This window comes from Cyprinus carpio, chromosome A5 (assembly GCF_018340385.1).
Source record: "Cyprinus carpio isolate SPL01 chromosome A5, ASM1834038v1, whole genome shotgun sequence".
NCBI classification, from domain to species: domain Eukaryota; kingdom Metazoa; phylum Chordata; class Actinopteri; order Cypriniformes; family Cyprinidae; genus Cyprinus; species Cyprinus carpio.
This window is the reverse complement of record NC_056576.1, coordinates 7,435,321-7,454,802: the sequence shown is the minus strand read 5'-3', so window position 1 is coordinate 7,454,802 and position 19,482 is coordinate 7,435,321. Positions and strand designations below refer to the sequence as shown.

The window sequence follows — 19,482 nt, the reverse complement described above, 5'->3', positions numbered from 1 at the left end:
CCGTGTTTAAGGGTTTAAACCTCTCTGAAGCCTCAGCGGGTGCCTCGATGGACCGTCTAGGGTCAGTCGTGAAAACCACCGATACGGAAAGACTGGAACCAACAAGATTGAAGTCTGGGAAGGTGGACGCGTACACCAGAGTGATCCAGCAGCATTCCCGAGCACTTTACCCACAGATGTGGCGCTATCCTCTGTCATTAGCATTCACGCATCGGGAATCACAGAAAACTAAGATAAACACTGTCAGTGGGCAAGACAGAAAGGGTTTAACAGAGGGAGATGGTAGACAAACATCTCAAACAGGGCTGAAAACTCAGCTTCCCAAACCTTTGCCTCTAAAATGTCCCTCTCCTCATCAGCACAGGTGAGGAACACCTGACACAAAATACATTCTCATATCATCTCTTTCTCTTTGCCTTCATCTGGATAAACCTCATATGTATATATATATATATATATATATATGTATATATATATTAGATATATATATATATTATCTATATTTATATTTATAAGGGTTTATATCTATATATATTTATACCTCTATCAGTATGATATATATATATGATTAAGTCTGGGAATATATATAGTGATATATTAGCACTATATATAGATATATATATCCTTTGTTATATATATTATATATATATAGTAATAAGATTGTATATGTTATATATATTTAGATATATATTATAGAGGGAGAATATTAGACAAATATTATATATATTATATCCCAAATCTATATAATATCATATTATATTATGATATTATATAATTATATATATTTTATGGTGTGTCATTGGAAACATTGTGTGTTTGTGTTTTGTTTGTTTTTTTGTCAGGCTTAGTTGTGATGAGTATTTATTGATTGATTTATTATTTATTTATATGGAGTGAAATTTGACCTGGCTTTAGGGAGATTTATTCCTCTCATTTATTCTCATAGTGTGTCCATACTCAAAGTACATTAATGTGATGTTCAGATGGCGATATGACGCTGTGAATCCTGATTTGCTGGAACAGGAAGAGGAAGTCACAGCTGAGCTGGTGAAAGTGCTCTGGTGTAAAGGCATCATATACCGGTGAGTGCTGATTCATTTCATGTTCATAGATTTCCACCACTACCCATTGCATCATCTTAAATACCATTAACAGGCTGATAACTTTTTTAAGTCAAAGATAAGTTGGTTAAAATATGTTTAAGCACATTAAGAAAATTTTCTAGTCAAAAAAAAAGGAATGAATAATTAATTTGGAACCCATTTTTAAGGATCAAATAATGCCTCTGGGATTCCAATAATATCTGACTGGAATTATGAGCACAAAAAACCCTTTCAAGGTTGAATTAATTGTTTTCATTGTCTTTTTTCTTGAATGTTGGTAACCAAACAGATGCAGGCTGCCACTGACTTTTCCCATACTACTAAAGTCATTGGCTACCGTCAGCTGTTTGGTTACCACCATTCTTCAAAATATCTTGTTTTGTGTTCAGCAGAAGAAAGAAATTCAGACAGAATTGGTAAATGATAACAGAATTTTTAATTTTGGGGAAACTATCCCTTTAATGGCCGTGTGTTGAACAAATAGAGTCTGTTTGGGAACTAACACTGATGATGATTTCATGTGTTTTTGTCTCCTTCAGTATAATAGATGGAGTGATACCGATGGTAGAGATCTCGCCTGGTGATGGTTCAGTCATCAGATCTAATGGAGTCCTAGCCAATTACTTCACGCATCACAAAGCCGGAGCTGCTCACGGAGATGTACGACATGCTGATTAGGTCTGAAAAGGTTGAGTGTATACATTAACTGCATGATTCAGAAGATGAGTTGATTTCTGTGTGTTCTCAGGCGGCCGAGTGTGTGTATTACCTGTGTGGCCTCCCACCTGATGTGCCAGGTCAGCTGTATTCTGTCCAGTCTGTTGTCACGCGGGCCAGCAGGTGAGATGAGAGGTTCACAAGCATACAGCTCACGTCAAAACCAAAGGATTCACAGGATAGCTGATAGCTGTCAAACTATTCCTAAAACATTGAGTATCTCATTTGTTTATAAAGGGGAAGGAGTCTCATCCACCATCAAGTGAACATCAACCTTGAGCCACTAAATTAAATGTATAGAGTTCAGTCACTAGGGGGTGATAAAGTATAGTGTATATTCTGTGTATTCCACAAACGTGCATATATTAATATTTTTTTGCTTCTGTTTCATTAGGATTCTGAAATGCTTCATCCAGGCCAGGAGCTCGCTGAGGGCCCCGCTTTCTCTTTACTGCTGGAACGAGGTGCGTGTGATTTTCGCTCTGTCCACTGTGTCCGGTGTTTATGGATGTGTATGATGATGATCACGGTTCTGTCTTCAGCAGGCTGCGGTGTGTGATTGTGTATGTGTGGTTCAGGAGGTAATGGTGGCAGGTACGGGATATTTTAAAGCGCTCTCCGACGGGACTGTGGAGGTCTTGTTTCTGGATGGAGTTAGAGCACAGATGATGTGGAAGTCTGACACATATACACCTGCGCAGGTACGTCACGGATGTACTTCATTAGAATACAACCACACGCTGACACGGGGGATAATATCCTACTCCTGATAATGCATCAGCTCACTTGCACGTTTATTCAGCTCTTCACCAGTTGAAACATTTTGATATACTTAAAACCATTAAAATGCTATGTTTTAAGGTGAATTAGGTTCCATTTACGTAAATATTCAAACTAAAATTCAACAATTTGTTTGCAGCATTGTGCAAACATGTTCACAGAAGTGCAGTGCTGCATGTTTTTTTTTTTTATAAATTAGAACTTTATTTTAAATAAATAAAAATAATAATTATTATTATCTAAAAAAAAAATATGAATGAATATATTGTATAATTGTATTGTTGAACATAAATGATAATTAAATATATTTTTTCTTTGTGTTAATTTAGTAAAAAAACCTATTAGTATTTAACCTATTTTACATTTATGTAATTTACTTAAATTTTCCTTTATTTATTTATTTATTGTCCAAGTCTTAATCAAGCAGCATGTCACATATTCTCAAAGGAGTGTAAATTCAGTTTAGTTGAAACCATGTCAATAAACAAAATTGTTTCAAATCCTGTAATTATTAAAGGTTATGCATTCATCATTTTTTTTTTGGCAGTGTGGAGAAATGGAACAGAAACTCAGGGCAGAAACCAGACCGTCTCACAGGTGGTGCCAGCTCAATTTGCCAGATGGGCACCAAACTCTTGTCCAAGTTGAGACAGACCAAACTTATCAGAGGTAAAGAGATGATGTAATATTCATTACACCAGTTGCTTCTGAAAATCCTTAATATCTTGTTTTGTCTCTTTCTCTCTCAGGTATGTGTCGGCAGTAGTGCAGTGGTGTGACTGGGTGAAACAGACAGATCAGAGCATGAGTGCAGTGGGTGTGGCTCTCTCAGACTCCGCCCATTGTGAAACACCTCAGCCAATAACGTACAGGTATTGAGGAACTCTTATTCCCTGGATCATTATTTTTTATTATTATTATAGTCATTTGCATCACATGACCTGCAAGATGCATATCAGTCACTCTTAAAAGGATAGTTCACCTGGAAATGTCAGTATTTATGGTAAAAAACAAAATTTCTTAATCATTCTGATTTCTTACGTCCCTGTAGATCTGTTATTTCTGAACTGGAAAAGATCAAGAGGTTTAACTGTATCCTTTTTGTGAGATTATGTGACTGAGTTGGTTTGGATTTTGATTATTGAGAGCAGAATGCCCTTGGGTAGATTTTTCTTTAAAATAATCCACCAGTTTTGTTGGAGAACAGCCCCGTCCTGCGTCCTACAGGAAGATCTTTGAGCTGTGAGCGTTTTTCTGACCCACCTGAGATCAAACTCACGGAGAACTGCATCTCTGAGGCTCTGCAGAAAACCTCCAGAGCCATACAGGACATCGACACGCTCTTATCAGACAGACCGTAGAACTGAATGCAGACACATACAGCTTTCCAGAAAAATTGTTTGGTTTTATGGAACTTATTCAGTGAAAATGAGTCTCACTAAACCTGTCAAGAACACATCTGGGTCATATTTCACACCAAAACATAGCAAGAAACTATATTTTATTGTAAATTAAATAAAAAAGTCCTGTTTTTTAGCCCCAATTCCCATTATTTTAAAACTAAGAAGTTTTTTGAAAAAAATAAAAAATAAATAATGAATACATATTTATTAAAAAAATAAATAAAAATATATAAATTTATATATATATATAAAATTATTTAAATTGTAAGAATTTATACATCATGGTAGTATTTTTGTACTGCCTTTATCACTTTTGAGAAAATGTGCTTAATTGTTATGAAAATGATGTGTCAGAAAGGAGCAGGATTAATTTTCTAGCAAAATTGTGATTTATTATTATATAGTAATATAATATAAATTGTAATTATAACATAATTTATAGTATAATTAGATAATATAATTTATATTTTGTAATCTTGAGGTGAAAACCTTGATATATTTTTGCAAGATTCAACACTTATTAAGGTTTTTAGATGGCATTATGATTGGCTTTTATACAAACACATATGTAATATCTTCCTTCTTATCATAATTAAATGGCATTTCATTTAACAATGTACTATGCAAAGTCATATCAGATTTTAATTGAAATGAATAATTACAATGTTTTAAAGTTCTCTTTGCCCTATAAATACATATTTCTCACTCACTGATTCAAATGAATGTGTTTTGCTCAAACGTTTATGCCATTAAAGGGTTACTCCATCCCAAAATGAAAATTTTGTCATTATGCACTTACCCCCATGTCGTTCCAATCCCGTAAAAGCTTTGTTCGTCTTCGGAACACAATTTAAGATATTTTGGATGAAAACAGGGAGGCTTGAGACTGTCCCATAGACTGCCAAATAAATAACAGAGTCAAGGTCCATAAAAGGTATGAAAGACATCATCAGAATACTCCATCTGCCATCAACAAAAATAATGACTTTATTCTACAATTCCTCTCCTCTGTGTCTCTCCAAATCAGTCGTTATTTTTGTTTTCTTTACGTACAAAAAGTGTTCCCGTCGCTTCATATAACCCAGATTGCACGTCTGATGGCAGATGGAGTATTCTGATGATGCTTTTCATACTTTGCTGGACCTTAACACTGTTATTTATTTGGCAGTCTATGGCACAGTCTCAAGCCTCCCTGTTTTCATCCAAAATATCTTCATTTGTTTTCCGAAGACGAACAAAGCTTTTATGGGTTTGGAACGACATGGGGGGTAAATCATCTATGACAAAATTATCATTTTGCGGTGGAGTAACACTTTAAGAAGGAAGAAAAAAGTTGTGGCAAAAGTTTGTTTAGTCATCAGTTCTCCCATTCTTTCAACCGCACTTCTTGAAAAGACTCCTCAGACAAACTAATAACCTAGTGACAGTTGTTCCAGCACGCGCCATCATCATGGTGAGTCCTGTTCTTTGCTTTCAAGAGTGCTATTGGAGAAAGACTTTAGTGGGGTTCTGAATTAGAAGACTGACCTTCATATGCTCCTCAAATAAACAGCAGAGATTATCATTTATGCTTATATAATAGGCGTTTGACCACCTGACCAGAGTTTGTGTTGTTTCTCACTCTGAAAGGCCAAAGAATGAAACTGTGGTTTTGAGCTGATGATAAACCTGACACCAGATCAGGGTCGTGATGTTCGATAGTGAAACCTGGTTACACTTCTTCCTTATTAAAGTACTGGAAACATGCATTTCCTCTGGGTGTATTTGTGATTCTCACTCGTTTCAGAGCCACTGTGTTCTTGCACACACTGGGTGAGTTCACTGGGAGATCGATCGTGCTGATTTATTTAAATGAGCGTCTTTTATTATGATAGTTGATGGTTTAGTTCTTGATTATACTTGTGTTAGTGCAGCATAATAGAGCAGATGCTATAATAGCAATAGTGATTTGATGCTTGTGGATTTTCTTATCAGGACTGATAATTATATGATGTGATTGATGAGAATGCAATGATATTGATCATTTAGCTGCATTTCGAAGAAGCAGACAGCAGTATACAAATTCTCAGTCTTTTTCACGCTTGTGAACGTAAACAGTGAGTTGTGTTAAGGTGGAACCCTAAAGGTGTGAACATGCACAGTTTAACAGCTTTTTAAAATATTCCACTTGTTTTAGCAGTATACCCTGCTTAAGACGGGGATGTATATTGCTGCATTAATTATAACATTAGTGATTATAGTTAATACATTTTTTATTTTCTGAAGAAAATGTGAGTTGTATTGACTGCATGCAAGGATTTTTTTTTTTTTTACCTTTATTTATAGAGTGCTTTTAACAATACAGATTGTGTCAATGCAGCTTTAGAGTATCAAAATAGGAAAATAGTGTGCCAATGCAGAAGGACAATTAGTAAACACTCAGTTTTCAGTTAAAGGCAGTTCATCAGTGAATTTAGTGATGTCATAAAAAAGCTGACTTTTTTATGCATTTGAACTTGTATGGTGGGCAATAAAATGGAGCAAAAATCCCATAAACTTACAGTAAATGGAGGCCTATAGATGCTTGATTCTGTTTCAAAACACCTGTATATCACAATTGCAGGATTTTTATATTTTAAAATAATCGTTAACACTTTACAATAAGGTTCCGTTTGTTAATCTTAGTTAATGTATTACTTAACATGAACAATGAACAATACATTTATTACAGTATTTATGAATCTTTGTTAATGTTAATGAAAATACAGTTGTTCATTCTTAGTTCATGTTAATTCATGGTGCATTACCTAATGTTAACAAGCACAACTTTTGATTTTAATAATGCATTAGTAAGTGTTGGCATTACTAAGATTGATAAATGCTGTAGACGTATTATTCATTCTTAGTTCATGTTAACTAAAGTAGTTAAATAATAAACATAATTGTAAAGTGTTACCAATTATTGTTTTGAAACAGAATCAGGTATCTATAGGCCCCCATTTATTGTACGTTTATGGGATTTTTTTGCTCCATTTTATGTCCACCGTGCAAGTTCAGTTGCATAAAAAAGTCATAGCATACGTCTCCTCAACAAGCCACATGATTTGATGTGGCTTCATGCAAACATGGGGTGAGTTACGAAGTTCTCAGATTTTCAGAATCAGAATGAACTTTATTGTAAGGTTTTATCTTTATAAGTTGTTTTTTTTAGGAGCTCTTGGTACATACATGTGCATCTCAGTAAATTAGAATGTGGTGGAAAAGTTCATTTATTTCAGTAATTCAACTCAAATTGTGAAACTTGTGTATTAAATAAATTTAATGCACACAGACTGAAGTGGTTTAAGTCTTTGGTTCTTTTAATTGTGATGATTTTGTATCACATTTTACAAAAACCCACCAATTCACTAGCTCAACAAAAAAGAAAAAGGTTGACATGCGAATCAGCTAATCAACTCAAAACACCTGCAAAGGTTTCCTGAGCCTTCAAAATGGTCTCTCAGTTTGGTTCACTAGGCTACACAATCATGGGGAAGACTGCTGATCTGACTGTTGTTCAGAAGACAATGATTGACACCCTTCACAAGGAGGGTAAGCCACAAACATTCATTGCCAAAGAAGCTGGCTGTTCACAGAGTGCTGTATCCAAGCATGTTAACAGAAAGTTGAGTGGAAGGAAAACGTGTGAGGAAGAAAAAGATGCACAACCAACCGAGAGAACCACAGCCTTATGAGGATTAGCAAGCAAAATTGATTCAAGAATTTGAGTGAACTTCACAAGGAATGGACTGAGGCTGGGGTCAAGGCATCAAGAGCCACCACACACAGACGTGTCAAGGAATTTGGCTACAGTTGTCGTATTCCTCTTGTTAAGCCACCCCTGAACCACAGACAACGTCAGAGGTGTCTTACCTGGGCTAAGGAGAAGAAGAACTGGACTGTTGCCCAGTGGTGTAAAGTAATTTTTTTAGATTTGTGGAAGTATTGTATTTTATTTTTGGAACCAAGGTCCTAGAGTCTGGAGGAAGGGTGGAGAAGTTCATAGCCCAAGTTGCTTGAAGACCAGTGTTAAGTTTCCACAGCTCTGTGATGATTTGGGGTGCAATGTCATCTGCTGGTGTTGGTCCATTGTGTTTTTTTGAAAACCAAAGTCACTGCACCCGTTACCAAGAAATTTTGGAGCACCTCATGCTTCCTTCTGCTGACCAGCTTTTTGAAGATGCTGATTTCATTTTCCAGCAGGATTTGGCACCTGCCCACACTGCCAAAAGCACCAAAACTTGGTTAAATGACCATGGTGTTGGTGTGCTTGACTGGCCAGCAAGTCACCAGACCTGAACCCCAGAGAGAATCTAAGAACGGGTATTTTTTTGGTTTTAGGACAACTTTTATGAAAGGTTTTGATCCACTTCAAATGTTAACTACTGTACATCTCTGCTTTGCAAACCTACAGCAGTAGAATCAACATGACAGCACAGGGAGGATGTGTTTGCTAGCCCTACCGAAATAACAGCGCCACGCTAACTAATCTTACCAGCATGACACTGATCAATTAAAATACTTAAATAACAGACGCACACAAATACGGTTAAAACGTTAGCTAAGCACTAAAATGACGTTCACAGAGCAGTCTGGAGTGAAATGATTTGGGCAGACATAATGTTACGTAAAAGTAAAGAATACAAAAGAAGTGCTGCACGGGGTATAGGTACTTTGTCTCGGTGCTCTTTGGGTGCAAGAGATGATTCAATTCGTAAGAATAATAATAGTCGGAGGCACTCAAATCTTATTCAGAAAGTTTTAAAAAGCCTTTATTTCATCATGGCTATAAGTTTTATGTTAAGTAAGAGTGAAGAATATAAAAGATGTTATTTTAAGTGTTATATGTTTAAAAAGAGGTTTTGTGTTGATTACTAGAAGTTGACATTACAGCTTCTCAGGCGCGGAGAAAATGGAAGACAGTATACAACCACATACAACTCGCTGAGGGCGGAAACTATGGTAATGCAGGACTGTCAGTCAGCGACTGTGGGCGGGGCCTAAACATTGTGATGTCACAATGCTAAGAGAATCAAAAGGGCATGCCTAATGAGACTGGTTTGGTTTAATGGGGATTAAAATCATTCTAGGGTGGTTATGTTCACAGACTGCCAACACACATTTATGTCCCAACACCATGTAAAATTGGATTTTGCATAATATGTGCCCTTTAATAGTTGCTGTGAACATATATTGCTCGGTTAGTTCATGCATTAACTAATGTTAACAAATGAGACCTTATTGTAAAGTGTTGCTAATGTTTCTTTTATGTTGTACATTTTTAGGCCTCTAATGTACAATCCCTGATGTCTCACTTTAACTCACTGTCTGGTGAAAGTTTGTATTCCCAACCTGCTCCGAACAATCAATTCAGCAGCGCCGGGAATCATGACCAGAATCCAGTGTTGATCTCAAAGCTGCCGAAACTTAAACCTGTGGACGTGAATAAAAGCGCAGGCTCCAGGCCTTTGCCTAAACCACTCATGGTCAAACCCAACTTCATGGTTAGCTCTATGGAGGCTGGATTCAATCCTCCAGTTTCTAACAACAAGACCAGTGATGACCCGAGAAGTGATGCTGTTGGAGTGAAGCTGCCCAGTAGAGGAAAACAGGAGAACGCTTTTACACAAGCCCCCACTGGAGCCGGATCCCAGATTCCTGCCAAACTGCCTATTATGCAGAAACCTATTCTCTATGAAAAGATCTCTGCAGCACCGGGACCAGCTACTGGTGATTTGTCAGTGCCGAAAAAGAAGTCTCTTCCCAGTGTGTTTGCTTTAGGAAAATGTCCTGCCAAACCACAGAGACCTCCACATGTTAACCTCAACAGGTTCAGAGGGAACGGTAAGATACGGACCTTCATGATGAAGCTCATTTAAGCTAAACTGATTTGTTTTTATTCAGAGGAGAAAGATTCAGTTCATTCTTTGTAGATGTATGAAATTATGTGAATTTACACCCACAATACCAGTAAAATTTTAGACACATTACTGTTTTTTAATGTTTTTGAAAGAAGTCTCTTCTTCTCACCAGGGCTGCATTTATTTGGTCAAACATTGTGAAATATTATTACAATTTATAATAACAGTTTTCTATTTGAATATATTTTAAAATGTAATTTATTCCTGTGATCAAAGCTAAATTTTCAGCATCATTACTCCAGTCTTCAGTGTCACATGATCTTCAGAAATCATTCTAATATGCTGATTTACTGCTCAAGAAACATTTATTATTATTATCAATGTTGAAAACGTGTGCTGCTTAATATTTTTGTGGAAACTGTGACATGTTTTTTTTTTTCAGGATTCCTTTATGAATAAAACGTTCAACAGCATTTATTTGAAATATAAAACTTTTGTAAAATTATAAAAGGCTTTACTGTTTTTTTTTTTATCAATTTAATGCTAATAAAAATATTACTGGCCCAAAACTTTTAAACTGTAGTTTAAATCACTTAAAATGTTGAAGTATCATTGCATTAAATAACTAAATATAAAAAAGTATTTTTTTAAAAGAAAATAATACAAAAGAGAAGTTTAAAATTATTTTAGAATGATGAAATAATAATAATAAACAATATAAGTTTAAAAAGGCATAAATTATATTTTGCATAATGAAAATGAATCCTATAGTAGAACCATTTTTGCATTAAAACGTTATTTTCACAGTAATTAAGCAACTTTTTTTTTGGTTCTGGTGGTTTGATGTGTTGTTTCCTAATGGCATTCATAAAGTGTGTCCAAAAACTTTCTGGACCAATTTTATTCTGGTCTAAACATCCAAAAGGTATTTCCCTGAATTGTGAACTATAACCTCAAGTATATATATATAATATATATATATATATATATCTATATATATATATATATATATATATATATATAACACATATATATACACACACACACACAAACACATGCACTTCTCACTTTATGTTCTGTTTCTGTCTGCTGGTTCATCAGTATTCAACACCAGCAACCTTGAGGAAAGTTTCTCCCTCCCACCCCCACCGCCTCCAGATCGCCTGTCAATCACATCTGCAGCTCCACCCCCACCACCAGCCTTCACATTTCCACCTGCTCCCCCTCCAGTGTGAGTGTGATACGTTTAAAAATGGCATATACTAAGCTCATAGTATGAGTTCATATGAGTTTAAAGTCTTACCACCCTGATATCGTACACTGTAGCACAGTTTCTTTTTGTAAGGGAATTCAATAGTACACTTGAATGTTTTACTCTTTAGACAAAGCTGCAGTTTAAAAGTAAGCTTGTATTTACTGTGAAAAGTGTGTTTCTTCTGTTGTGAACAGGGATGAGGAGGGTTATTACGATGATACGGATGTCATGAGCCGGATGGAGACTTCACTAGGTGCCTTTCACAGAGAAGTTATTAATATTAATGTTTGACACATACAGTGACCCTAAGAAATATCTGGATACTTAATGTATGAATGCCATTGCCTTACAAAATATATCACATGTTCTCACATTAAGACATTAGGTGTGACTTTAGATTTTCTCCATCATTAGTGCTGAGGTTTTTTGTCTTTTTTTATTTTTATTATTATTCTGTATTAATGACATCTCTTTCTGTTTTAGGTAAAAGCAGCAATGACCCTGAGGTAAAGATGAAATGTTCATTGTTTAATTATACCATATAAACTGTCATCTCTAATAGCATTACATATGGCTGCTGAGAAACTTCTGTAAATGAATCAGAATCTCAAAAGGAAATGACAGCATTCACAACCATGTCATTTTATAATGGACTGAAAAAACCTCTAGTGAGCAGAAGGTCACTAATTATGGATCATTGGTTTGGATGCAGTAACTTTTACAAAGCCAGTGATGATGCTGTTGTTTGTTTCTTGTGTAGGAGTCAGAAGAGGACATGTACGAGGATCTGGATGAAAACTGGTGAGAGTGTTCATTTAATGTATGAGTATTCATTCATTTACTATTGCTCATAATATTTAGTAATTGGAGCAAACCCCTGAACCAAAGTATTAAGTTTCACTTGTCCTTCACTGTTCAATAAACTTGTGAAGCAGCACGCTAGCATCATAATATTTTTGCACAGGCAAATGATACTTACATTTTCTTCCGAAAATGTAGATGGTTCGTCTTTAGCAAAGGCTGCAAATCAGTTGGGCTCAAATTTTAATATGATTAATGAAAACAAATAAGGAAAAACTCACTCAAAATTCTGCTAATGGAACAGGCCAGAGGAGAACGAAGAACAGAAAGAAGAAAAGACGACAAAAGAATCAAAAGAACTCAAGAAAAAGCTGGAAAAAGAAGAGAAGAAACGCTTGGAGCAGGAGAAGAAAGAGAAGAAAGAGAGAGAGAAAAGGGAGCAGGAGGCCAGGAAAAAGTTTAAAGTGATTACAGTTTATTTTCATTTTCATTGTTTTATTTCATTATATTATTTATCTCACAAAACCTGTCAAGAACACACCTGGAGACACAATTCTCCTCAAAATTGATATTATATTTCACATAAATATAAGACTTATTTTAGAATTATGACTTTCTTTTTTTCATTTTCCTCCATGATCATAGTAATACTTGTTTTACTGGCTTTTATTTATGATGATATAAATAAGTTTATGCTGATTAAAAAAAAATCATTTTATTCGAGGTCGAGGTGCACAATTAATTCTGCTTTGATTTTGTGAGCTGTGGTTTTATTTATTTATTTATTTTGTACCTAAACATCCCTTTCCGACAGATTTTATATATATATGTACCACTGTGATCATGGCGGAAAATTATATATTCATATATTTATATTTATACATATGTATATGAACTATATATTCTGTTTATGTGAAATATACATAACAATTTTGATTCTGAGATTAAATGTGCATCCCACCCCCCCTCCCTGGCTAAACAATTTTCATTATTAATTTTTTTTATTCTGTATAAAAAAATTTATTTTTATATATATACACATTTATAAATTTATACATTATTTATTTTTGCATGAAATGTGACCCAGACTCAGTTTTCATGAGTTTCTTTGCTCAGAGACATTGAGTAACTGTAATTTTGTTTATAACAAAACAACAGTTACATAATTATAACTGGAAAAGAAACATGAAAAAAATATCATGTTTATATATATATAACATGAAAAGTAAAATATATATATATATACAGTATATGTGTGTGTGTGTGTGTGTATGTGTATTTATTTCATTTATTATTATTATTATTATTTTATTTTTTCATTTTGTGACCCAGACTCACTTTTCATGAGTGTTTCCCATAGACATTATGTAACTGTAATTTTGTTGCAGTTTTGTAAACATGTTTATTTATTTTTTGAATGCAAACTATAATAAGTGACAAAGACTGTAAGAAACGTACGGCATCACTGCTGTCTGTGCTCGGATAGATCAAGGGTCCTGTTGTGGTGGTGGAAACAGTGAAGGCCAGTGTGAATCACAAGGGAGGAAAGAACAAACTTCCACTGAAGCAGGGAGAGAGCATTGAAATTGTACGTAAAACAGAAAACCCAAAGGACTATTGGCTCGCCAGAAACACCGGAGGCCTCTGTGAGTTACTCTGCTGCGCTGCACTGCACTGTATTTACTTTGTAAAGAATCCAGTCATGTTCATTAGCTAACAAGAGCTGCTAAACTGAACAACTGAACATCTTTATTAGGCTGAAGCTTCCTGTTGGTCTCTAACCATTTTCAGCTGCTATTTTGACTGTGTGTTGGTGTGTTTTACGTGTAGATGGTTTTGTGAAGCCTGACACTTTAGCTGTTGTGGGAAGCACACAGGATGAACAGGATGTGTATGATGATGTGTGCGCAGATGATGACGTCCATAAGTAAGAGAGTAACTTATACGCTTATTAAAGATTATTAACATTACTCAGGTTAATTGTTATTTCTCTTTTTACTAAAAAACTCTCTTTTTTTCAGTCTACCAGATGGTAAGACATTGCATTATACATTTAATAAATATAAATTAAATAACATTGCAATCATTTAGTGAGTGCCAAGTGAAGAAAAAAACTTTTTTTTGTTTTTTGTTTCCCCTTATTCATGATTTTGTCACATGACTAGTGCCAGAAGCTGAATGTGATGATGATATTTATCATTATCCAGATGATCTACAAGCTGATTTCAGGTGACTCATGTTCAAAATCATTTAATACTTCACAAATACCAGTATATTCATCCAAACAATTATGACAGCAAGTTTTAGTTAACTTTCATGCTCAGCACTTGCTGTTTAAGGTGCAGCAAGACTTTTAATGTTTTTGAAAAAAGCCTCTTATGTTCACCAAGGCTGCATTTATTTGATAGAAAATGCTGTATTTTTATTGTATTTTTGAGCAAATAAATGCAGCCTTTGTTGATTAATTAATTTATATTTTATATAATCATTCTAGAATATTAATACAATTTAAAATAGCTAGTTTTCTTTGAATACATTTTAAAATATAATTTATTCCTGTGATGGCAAAGCTGAATAAAAAATATGAACTGAATTATGTAAATTAACCAAATCGTCTTCATTTCTATATTAATAAATTTAGTGGTTTTAAACTTAAATGATATTATTTATAATTAACCATGTTTAAACATTTATATTAAAAATACTTGTATATAAATACAGTACATGTGGATGTATTTTATACATTTTATATAATAGTATAGTCATTTATATTATATTTATATAAAAAAGTATATTGTGTCATATTAAAAAACCCTAATCTATGCAAATTCCTCACTGATAGGTGAAGGTCTAAAGTCATTTTTAAGTAAAAGAGTATTATTTAAAGCACCTTTTAAACTGAAGCACACATATATAGGGGATTTACCGCCACCTGCTGTAATTTTACTGCTATTTTGCAGCTTTCCCCCTCCACCTCCTCCAGAGCCTCTGGCATTTAATGGTGTGTGTGAGTAATACTGGATTTTCTCTGCACATTTCATATAATATATTATGAATAATCAAACAGCAGATTCAGAAATGCATAAAATATTCAGTCATTGCTTGCTTATATGTAATGGTTGAGTGTTTCTATAGTTTCTTACAAAGCCAAGAACATTGAAATGATTTCCAGGGAATGCATAAAGAAAATGTTTACCTTGAATGCAGTGTTGTTGCTTTGGATAAAGGCATCTGCCATATGCATACATGTAAATGCTTCATTCAGAGCCTGCGGTTTTTGGTTTCTGTTCAACAGGTGCCACTGAAGAAACATATGATGACATTTTCCCAGTAGACTTCCCTCCTCCTCCGTGTCCTAACAGGTTAGTTCATGCATGTTACAGAAAATTAGCTCTTTTTTTTCATATTATTTAAGTAAGTGAGCTTTCCCGTGAACGCTTAAGTTTTTGGGACGTCACTTTACAATTTTCGCAAGGCATTATGTAACACAACTGTTCAAAAGTTTGAGTCGGTTTGATTTTTTAATGTTTTTGAAAGAAGTCCTTTTGCTCACGAAGGATGCATTTATTTAAAAAATACAGTAAAATATCATTACAATTGTAAATAGCTGTTTGCTGTTTAAATATATAATTCTATTTTAAAATGTAATTTATTTGTGTAAATTATTCTAATATGTGGATTTGAAAACAATTGTGCTGCTCAATATTTTTGTGGAAACGGTGATATTTTTTCAGTATTTTATGATGAATAGAAAATTCAAAAGTACAGCATTTATTAATACAATACATTTTTACTGCCCCCAAGCTTTTGAGTGGTTGCTTAAATCACTTAATGTCTTAAAGTCGTTGCATGATATTACATAATATCAAAACATTTTATTGCATTTATTGCATAAAAAAGTTATATAACAATACATTTTACAAAAAGAAGTTTAAAATGATCTTAAGATGATAAAACAATAATAAACACTCATGTTTGGCATCAAAATAAGGACACGAAAAATTTATCTTTTCCATAAAGAAAATTAATCCTACAGCAGGACGATTACATAATTAATTTTACCCACTTATTTTTATTTTGAATCTGTGTCTTGTCACTTATTTTGTTGCTAATTGTGTTAATGTGTCTTTGCTAAATATAAAAAATATAAAAAAGTCTTACTGACCCCAAACTTTTGAACAGTAGTGTATGTTAAGTATTAAGTCCTAGGATTTTCACCTGGCTAAAATGCCCTAGCAACCACTCTGAACACCTTAGCAACAGCATTCCAACTTCCACATTATAGCAGTGAGTTTTGCACAGATAAGCATCTCTTGCGTTTTCTTCAGAATATGTAAAAATCACTTTTGTATATTTTTCCGTCCCACATTCACCGCAGCTTCCCAAAGTTCAGCTCAAACAGCAAGACAGACGAGATGGACCCGAAGAAAAAGAAAAAGTTTGAGAAGGAGGAGAAAGAGTTTAGGAAGAAGTTCAAAGTAAGATATGGTATGTTTGTTTGATGAATGGTGAATGAATGACTCTGTATGCTAACCCTCATTGCTTCTTCTCGCAGTATAATGCGGAAATCAAAGTGCTGTATCAAGCTACTGTTCTCCAGTCGCTGTCTGTAAAGAAGTTTGGTAATAAAGACTTGCCAATCAAACCTGGAGAAATCATTGATGTGATAGTTCATCCAGGAAATGACAAACTCATCGGCAGGAACAGCGAAGGAAAATGTGAGTTGATTTAGGAAATAATGCATGTGCTGCACAGCAAGTGCACATTACAGCAGTAGAGCAAACTCTTATTAATTAGAGTCTCTGTCTGTTTCAGTCGGATATGTGTCTACTGCTAATTTGGAGCAGTAAGTATAGTCTTGCTGTTTCTATTTCTATTTCTATTCTGGTCAGACGATATTTTTGCATGCAAAAAAAAAGCATGTTTCTTTCACTAGCTACAGTTTTTGCTTTTCTAAGCACACTTGGCTCATTTGATATGCCTAAATAATAGTGAATATGTGACCCTGGACCACAAAACCAGTCTTAAATGTAAATTTTTCGAAATTGAAATTTATACATCATATGAAAGCTGAATAAATAAGCTTTCCATTAATGTATGGTTTATCAGGATCGGACAATATATGGTCAAGATACAACTATTTAAAAATCTGGAATCTGAGGGTGCAAATAAATCTAAATACTGAGAGAATCATCTTTAAAGTTGTCCAAATGAATTCTTAGCAATGCATATTACTAACAAAAAATGAAGTTTTAATATATTTACAGTAGAAAATTTACAAAATATCTTCATGGAACATGATCTTTACTTAATATCCTAATGATTTTTGGCATAAAAGAAAAATCTATAATTTTGACCCATACAGTGTATTTTTGGCTATTGCTACAAATATACCCCAGAGACTTAAGACTGGTTATGTGCTCCAGGGTCACATATTAGTGAATTCTGAGTAAATGTTCATTTTGATTTAATTTAAATGCTTTATTTTTGTGTCTCACTTCCTCTCCTCTCTAAGGGACGCCTCTGTGTATGATGATATTGGTGACGGTAGGTTTAACGTGCACAGCTACAGTTGATGAAAGTATATTTAGTCATCATTTTCTACTGCAATGATTTTCTGTACTTATTTGTTACAGAGTGTGTCTACGACAATGACTAAGCATGGAAAAACCCATCTAGTGTGTTTTTATCATCTTTCAATGCCCTTATTTGTCATTAATTCTTTTACCAAAAAAAACAAACAAACTGTGCATTGTTTGAGAATGATATATAGTGAATATTATAAAATGTATATTTAAAGTCACCTAAGCAGGAATAAAGTAATTTGTGATCCTGCCTTTTGTTTTTTTTTCTTCTTTTATATATGTATATATATAAGAAGTCTCTTCTGCTTATCATGGCTCCATTTATTTGATCAGAAAAAAAGAAAAAATAGTAATATTGTGAAATATTATTGCAATTTAAAATATTGGTTTTCTATTTTAATATACTTTAAAATAACCTACTGTTTCAAACATTGATAATAAATCAGCATATTAAAGTGATTTCTGATGGATCATGTGACATTGAAGGCTGGAGTAATGATGCTGAAAATTCAGCTTTGATCACAGGAATAAATTACATTTTAAAATATATTACAATAGAAAACCATTATTTTAAATGTTAGTAATATTTCACAATATTACTGTTTTTTCTGTATTTTTGGTCAAATAAACGCAGCCTTGATGAACAGATGAGGCTTCTTTAAAACACATTAAATATCTTACTGATCCCAAATTTTTGAACAGCGGTGTGTGTGTGTGTGCGCGTGCGTGTGTGCGCGCGCGCGTGCGTGTGTGTATTTGGAATGACAATAAAAACAGAAAATGGAGGTAAAAACAAAAAAGTTCAAATACTATAAATAAAGCTAATATTTGTAATAACACATTGATCTAAGACTAATCTTTTAGCTTTACACATATTTTAGTACTGACTGCAATTTCAGCCGTAAGCCTTGTTAGTAATTATATATATATATATATATATTATATATAATATATATATATAATATATATATATATATATATATATATATATATATATATATATATATATATATATATATATAGATATATATATAGATAGATAGATAGATAGATAGATAGATAGATATGTAGATATAGATATGTCCATCATTTATGTGTTTTAAGTGTTTTATGTAATAATTTTGTATTTAATTTGTACAATATTTATTGTGTGTGTGGGTGTATATATATATATATAATTATATTTTATGACAATATAAAATGTAACATTATAACATACTGAACAGAGAAAAGCTTCAAAGTTCCTTCAGCATCGCTTGACCTTTTTTTGACAAACACATGCTAAAAAATAATACTCTTTGCATAACAGTAATTAAAAATAATTATAGCAAAAACAAATTATTAGATTTTTATTCTACGTAATCTTAAAAGCTTTGTATAGGAAATAATCTCATTAGGAAATACATAAAAACTAGGTTTCACTTTCAAGTGCTTAGAGTTGTGTTTATAAAATCGCCTGCTCTCAAGCATCGCGAGAGGTTACGAGAGTTCCGGTGTTGTGATGATGAACGTCCCTGCCAACATGGCGGTCAGCATCCGCGGCCGTCCGACCCGGAGTGTACGGATGAGAGGCAAGTTACCGGCACCCACAGCCCCGCTACCACGCGCAGCCGGCGCGGTTTATAGCCCTCTGCTTGTGTAGCATTCGTTAAAGATCGGATAAGACCTTACGGTGTCTTTATCGTGTCGTTTTTGTGTGTGTTTGACAGGTCGGAATGACAGCGGGGAGGAGAATGTACCGCTGGACCTTACGCGGGGTGAGAGTCACCATAACGCTCCAATTAATAATGCTTCTCTGTAACAATAACCAAGAAATGATCGGATTCCACTTAAATCCAAAAGAAATTGTCATTAGTGATTTCCCCATCAGTGTAGACAGGAGAACGAGGCTGAATGAGATGTTCACTGTCTCCAAACCTAATGGGTTGCCTAAATAGACCTTGTTATTTACGCACGTGA

General features: G+C 34.1%; 3 protein-coding genes across 6 annotated transcripts in view; all 3 read left to right on the top strand.

Moving 5' to 3' along the window:
- The window catches only part of LOC109100792 (uncharacterized protein C5orf34 homolog), a 9,087-nt gene extending 4,928 nt beyond the window's left edge, over window positions 1–4,159 (top strand). The window contains exons 3-12 of the mRNA XM_042752453.1: window positions 1–364; window positions 984–1,082; window positions 1,643–1,763; window positions 1,852–1,943; window positions 2,215–2,284; window positions 2,363–2,521; window positions 3,148–3,269; window positions 3,350–3,472; window positions 3,652–3,692; window positions 3,792–4,159. The exon at window positions 1–364 is cut by the window's left edge and continues 244 nt beyond it. Of these exons, the coding sequence (XP_042608387.1) occupies window positions 1–364; window positions 984–1,082; window positions 1,643–1,763; window positions 1,852–1,943; window positions 2,215–2,284; window positions 2,363–2,521; window positions 3,148–3,269; window positions 3,350–3,472; window positions 3,652–3,692; window positions 3,792–3,961 (1,361 nt within the window). The 3' untranslated portion in view covers window positions 3,962–4,159. The remainder of the gene's footprint in view (window positions 365–983; window positions 1,083–1,642; window positions 1,764–1,851; window positions 1,944–2,214; window positions 2,285–2,362; window positions 2,522–3,147; window positions 3,270–3,349; window positions 3,473–3,651; window positions 3,693–3,791) is intronic.
- Window positions 4,160–5,190: 1,031 nt separating this feature from the next.
- Window positions 5,191–17,774, top strand: LOC109101145 (FYN-binding protein 1-like). Of its 3 annotated transcripts, none has more exons than XM_042752437.1 (18): window positions 5,191–5,456; window positions 9,307–9,865; window positions 10,984–11,113; window positions 11,332–11,390; window positions 11,621–11,643; window positions 11,898–11,938; window positions 12,243–12,402; window positions 13,425–13,584; window positions 13,769–13,865; window positions 13,960–13,970; window positions 14,104–14,167; window positions 14,899–14,939; window positions 15,234–15,300; window positions 16,317–16,416; window positions 16,494–16,656; window positions 16,754–16,784; window positions 17,454–17,485; window positions 17,575–17,774. In XM_042752437.1, the coding sequence occupies exons 1-18, from the start codon at window positions 5,454–5,456 to the stop codon at window positions 17,595–17,597; spliced, it is 1,764 nt and encodes a 587-aa protein (XP_042608371.1). In that variant the 5' UTR covers window positions 5,191–5,453; the 3' UTR covers window positions 17,598–17,774. The 3 variants fall into 3 exon arrangements, with proteins under 3 accessions (XP_042608371.1, XP_042608364.1, XP_042608375.1); XM_042752430.1 differs by having other exon boundaries at window positions 14,899–14,945; XM_042752441.1 differs by having other exon boundaries at window positions 5,191–5,815; window positions 14,899–14,945.
- Window positions 17,775–18,984: 1,210 nt separating this feature from the next.
- Window positions 18,985–19,482, top strand: part of LOC109100094 (rapamycin-insensitive companion of mTOR-like) — a 32,254-nt gene continuing 31,756 nt past the window's right edge. For both annotated transcript variants that reach the window (XM_042752420.1, XM_042752410.1), the window contains exons 1-2: window positions 18,985–19,094; window positions 19,233–19,280. In XM_042752420.1, the coding sequence (XP_042608354.1) occupies window positions 19,025–19,094; window positions 19,233–19,280 (118 nt within the window). In that variant the 5' untranslated portion in view covers window positions 18,985–19,024. The remainder of the gene's footprint in view (window positions 19,095–19,232; window positions 19,281–19,482) is intronic.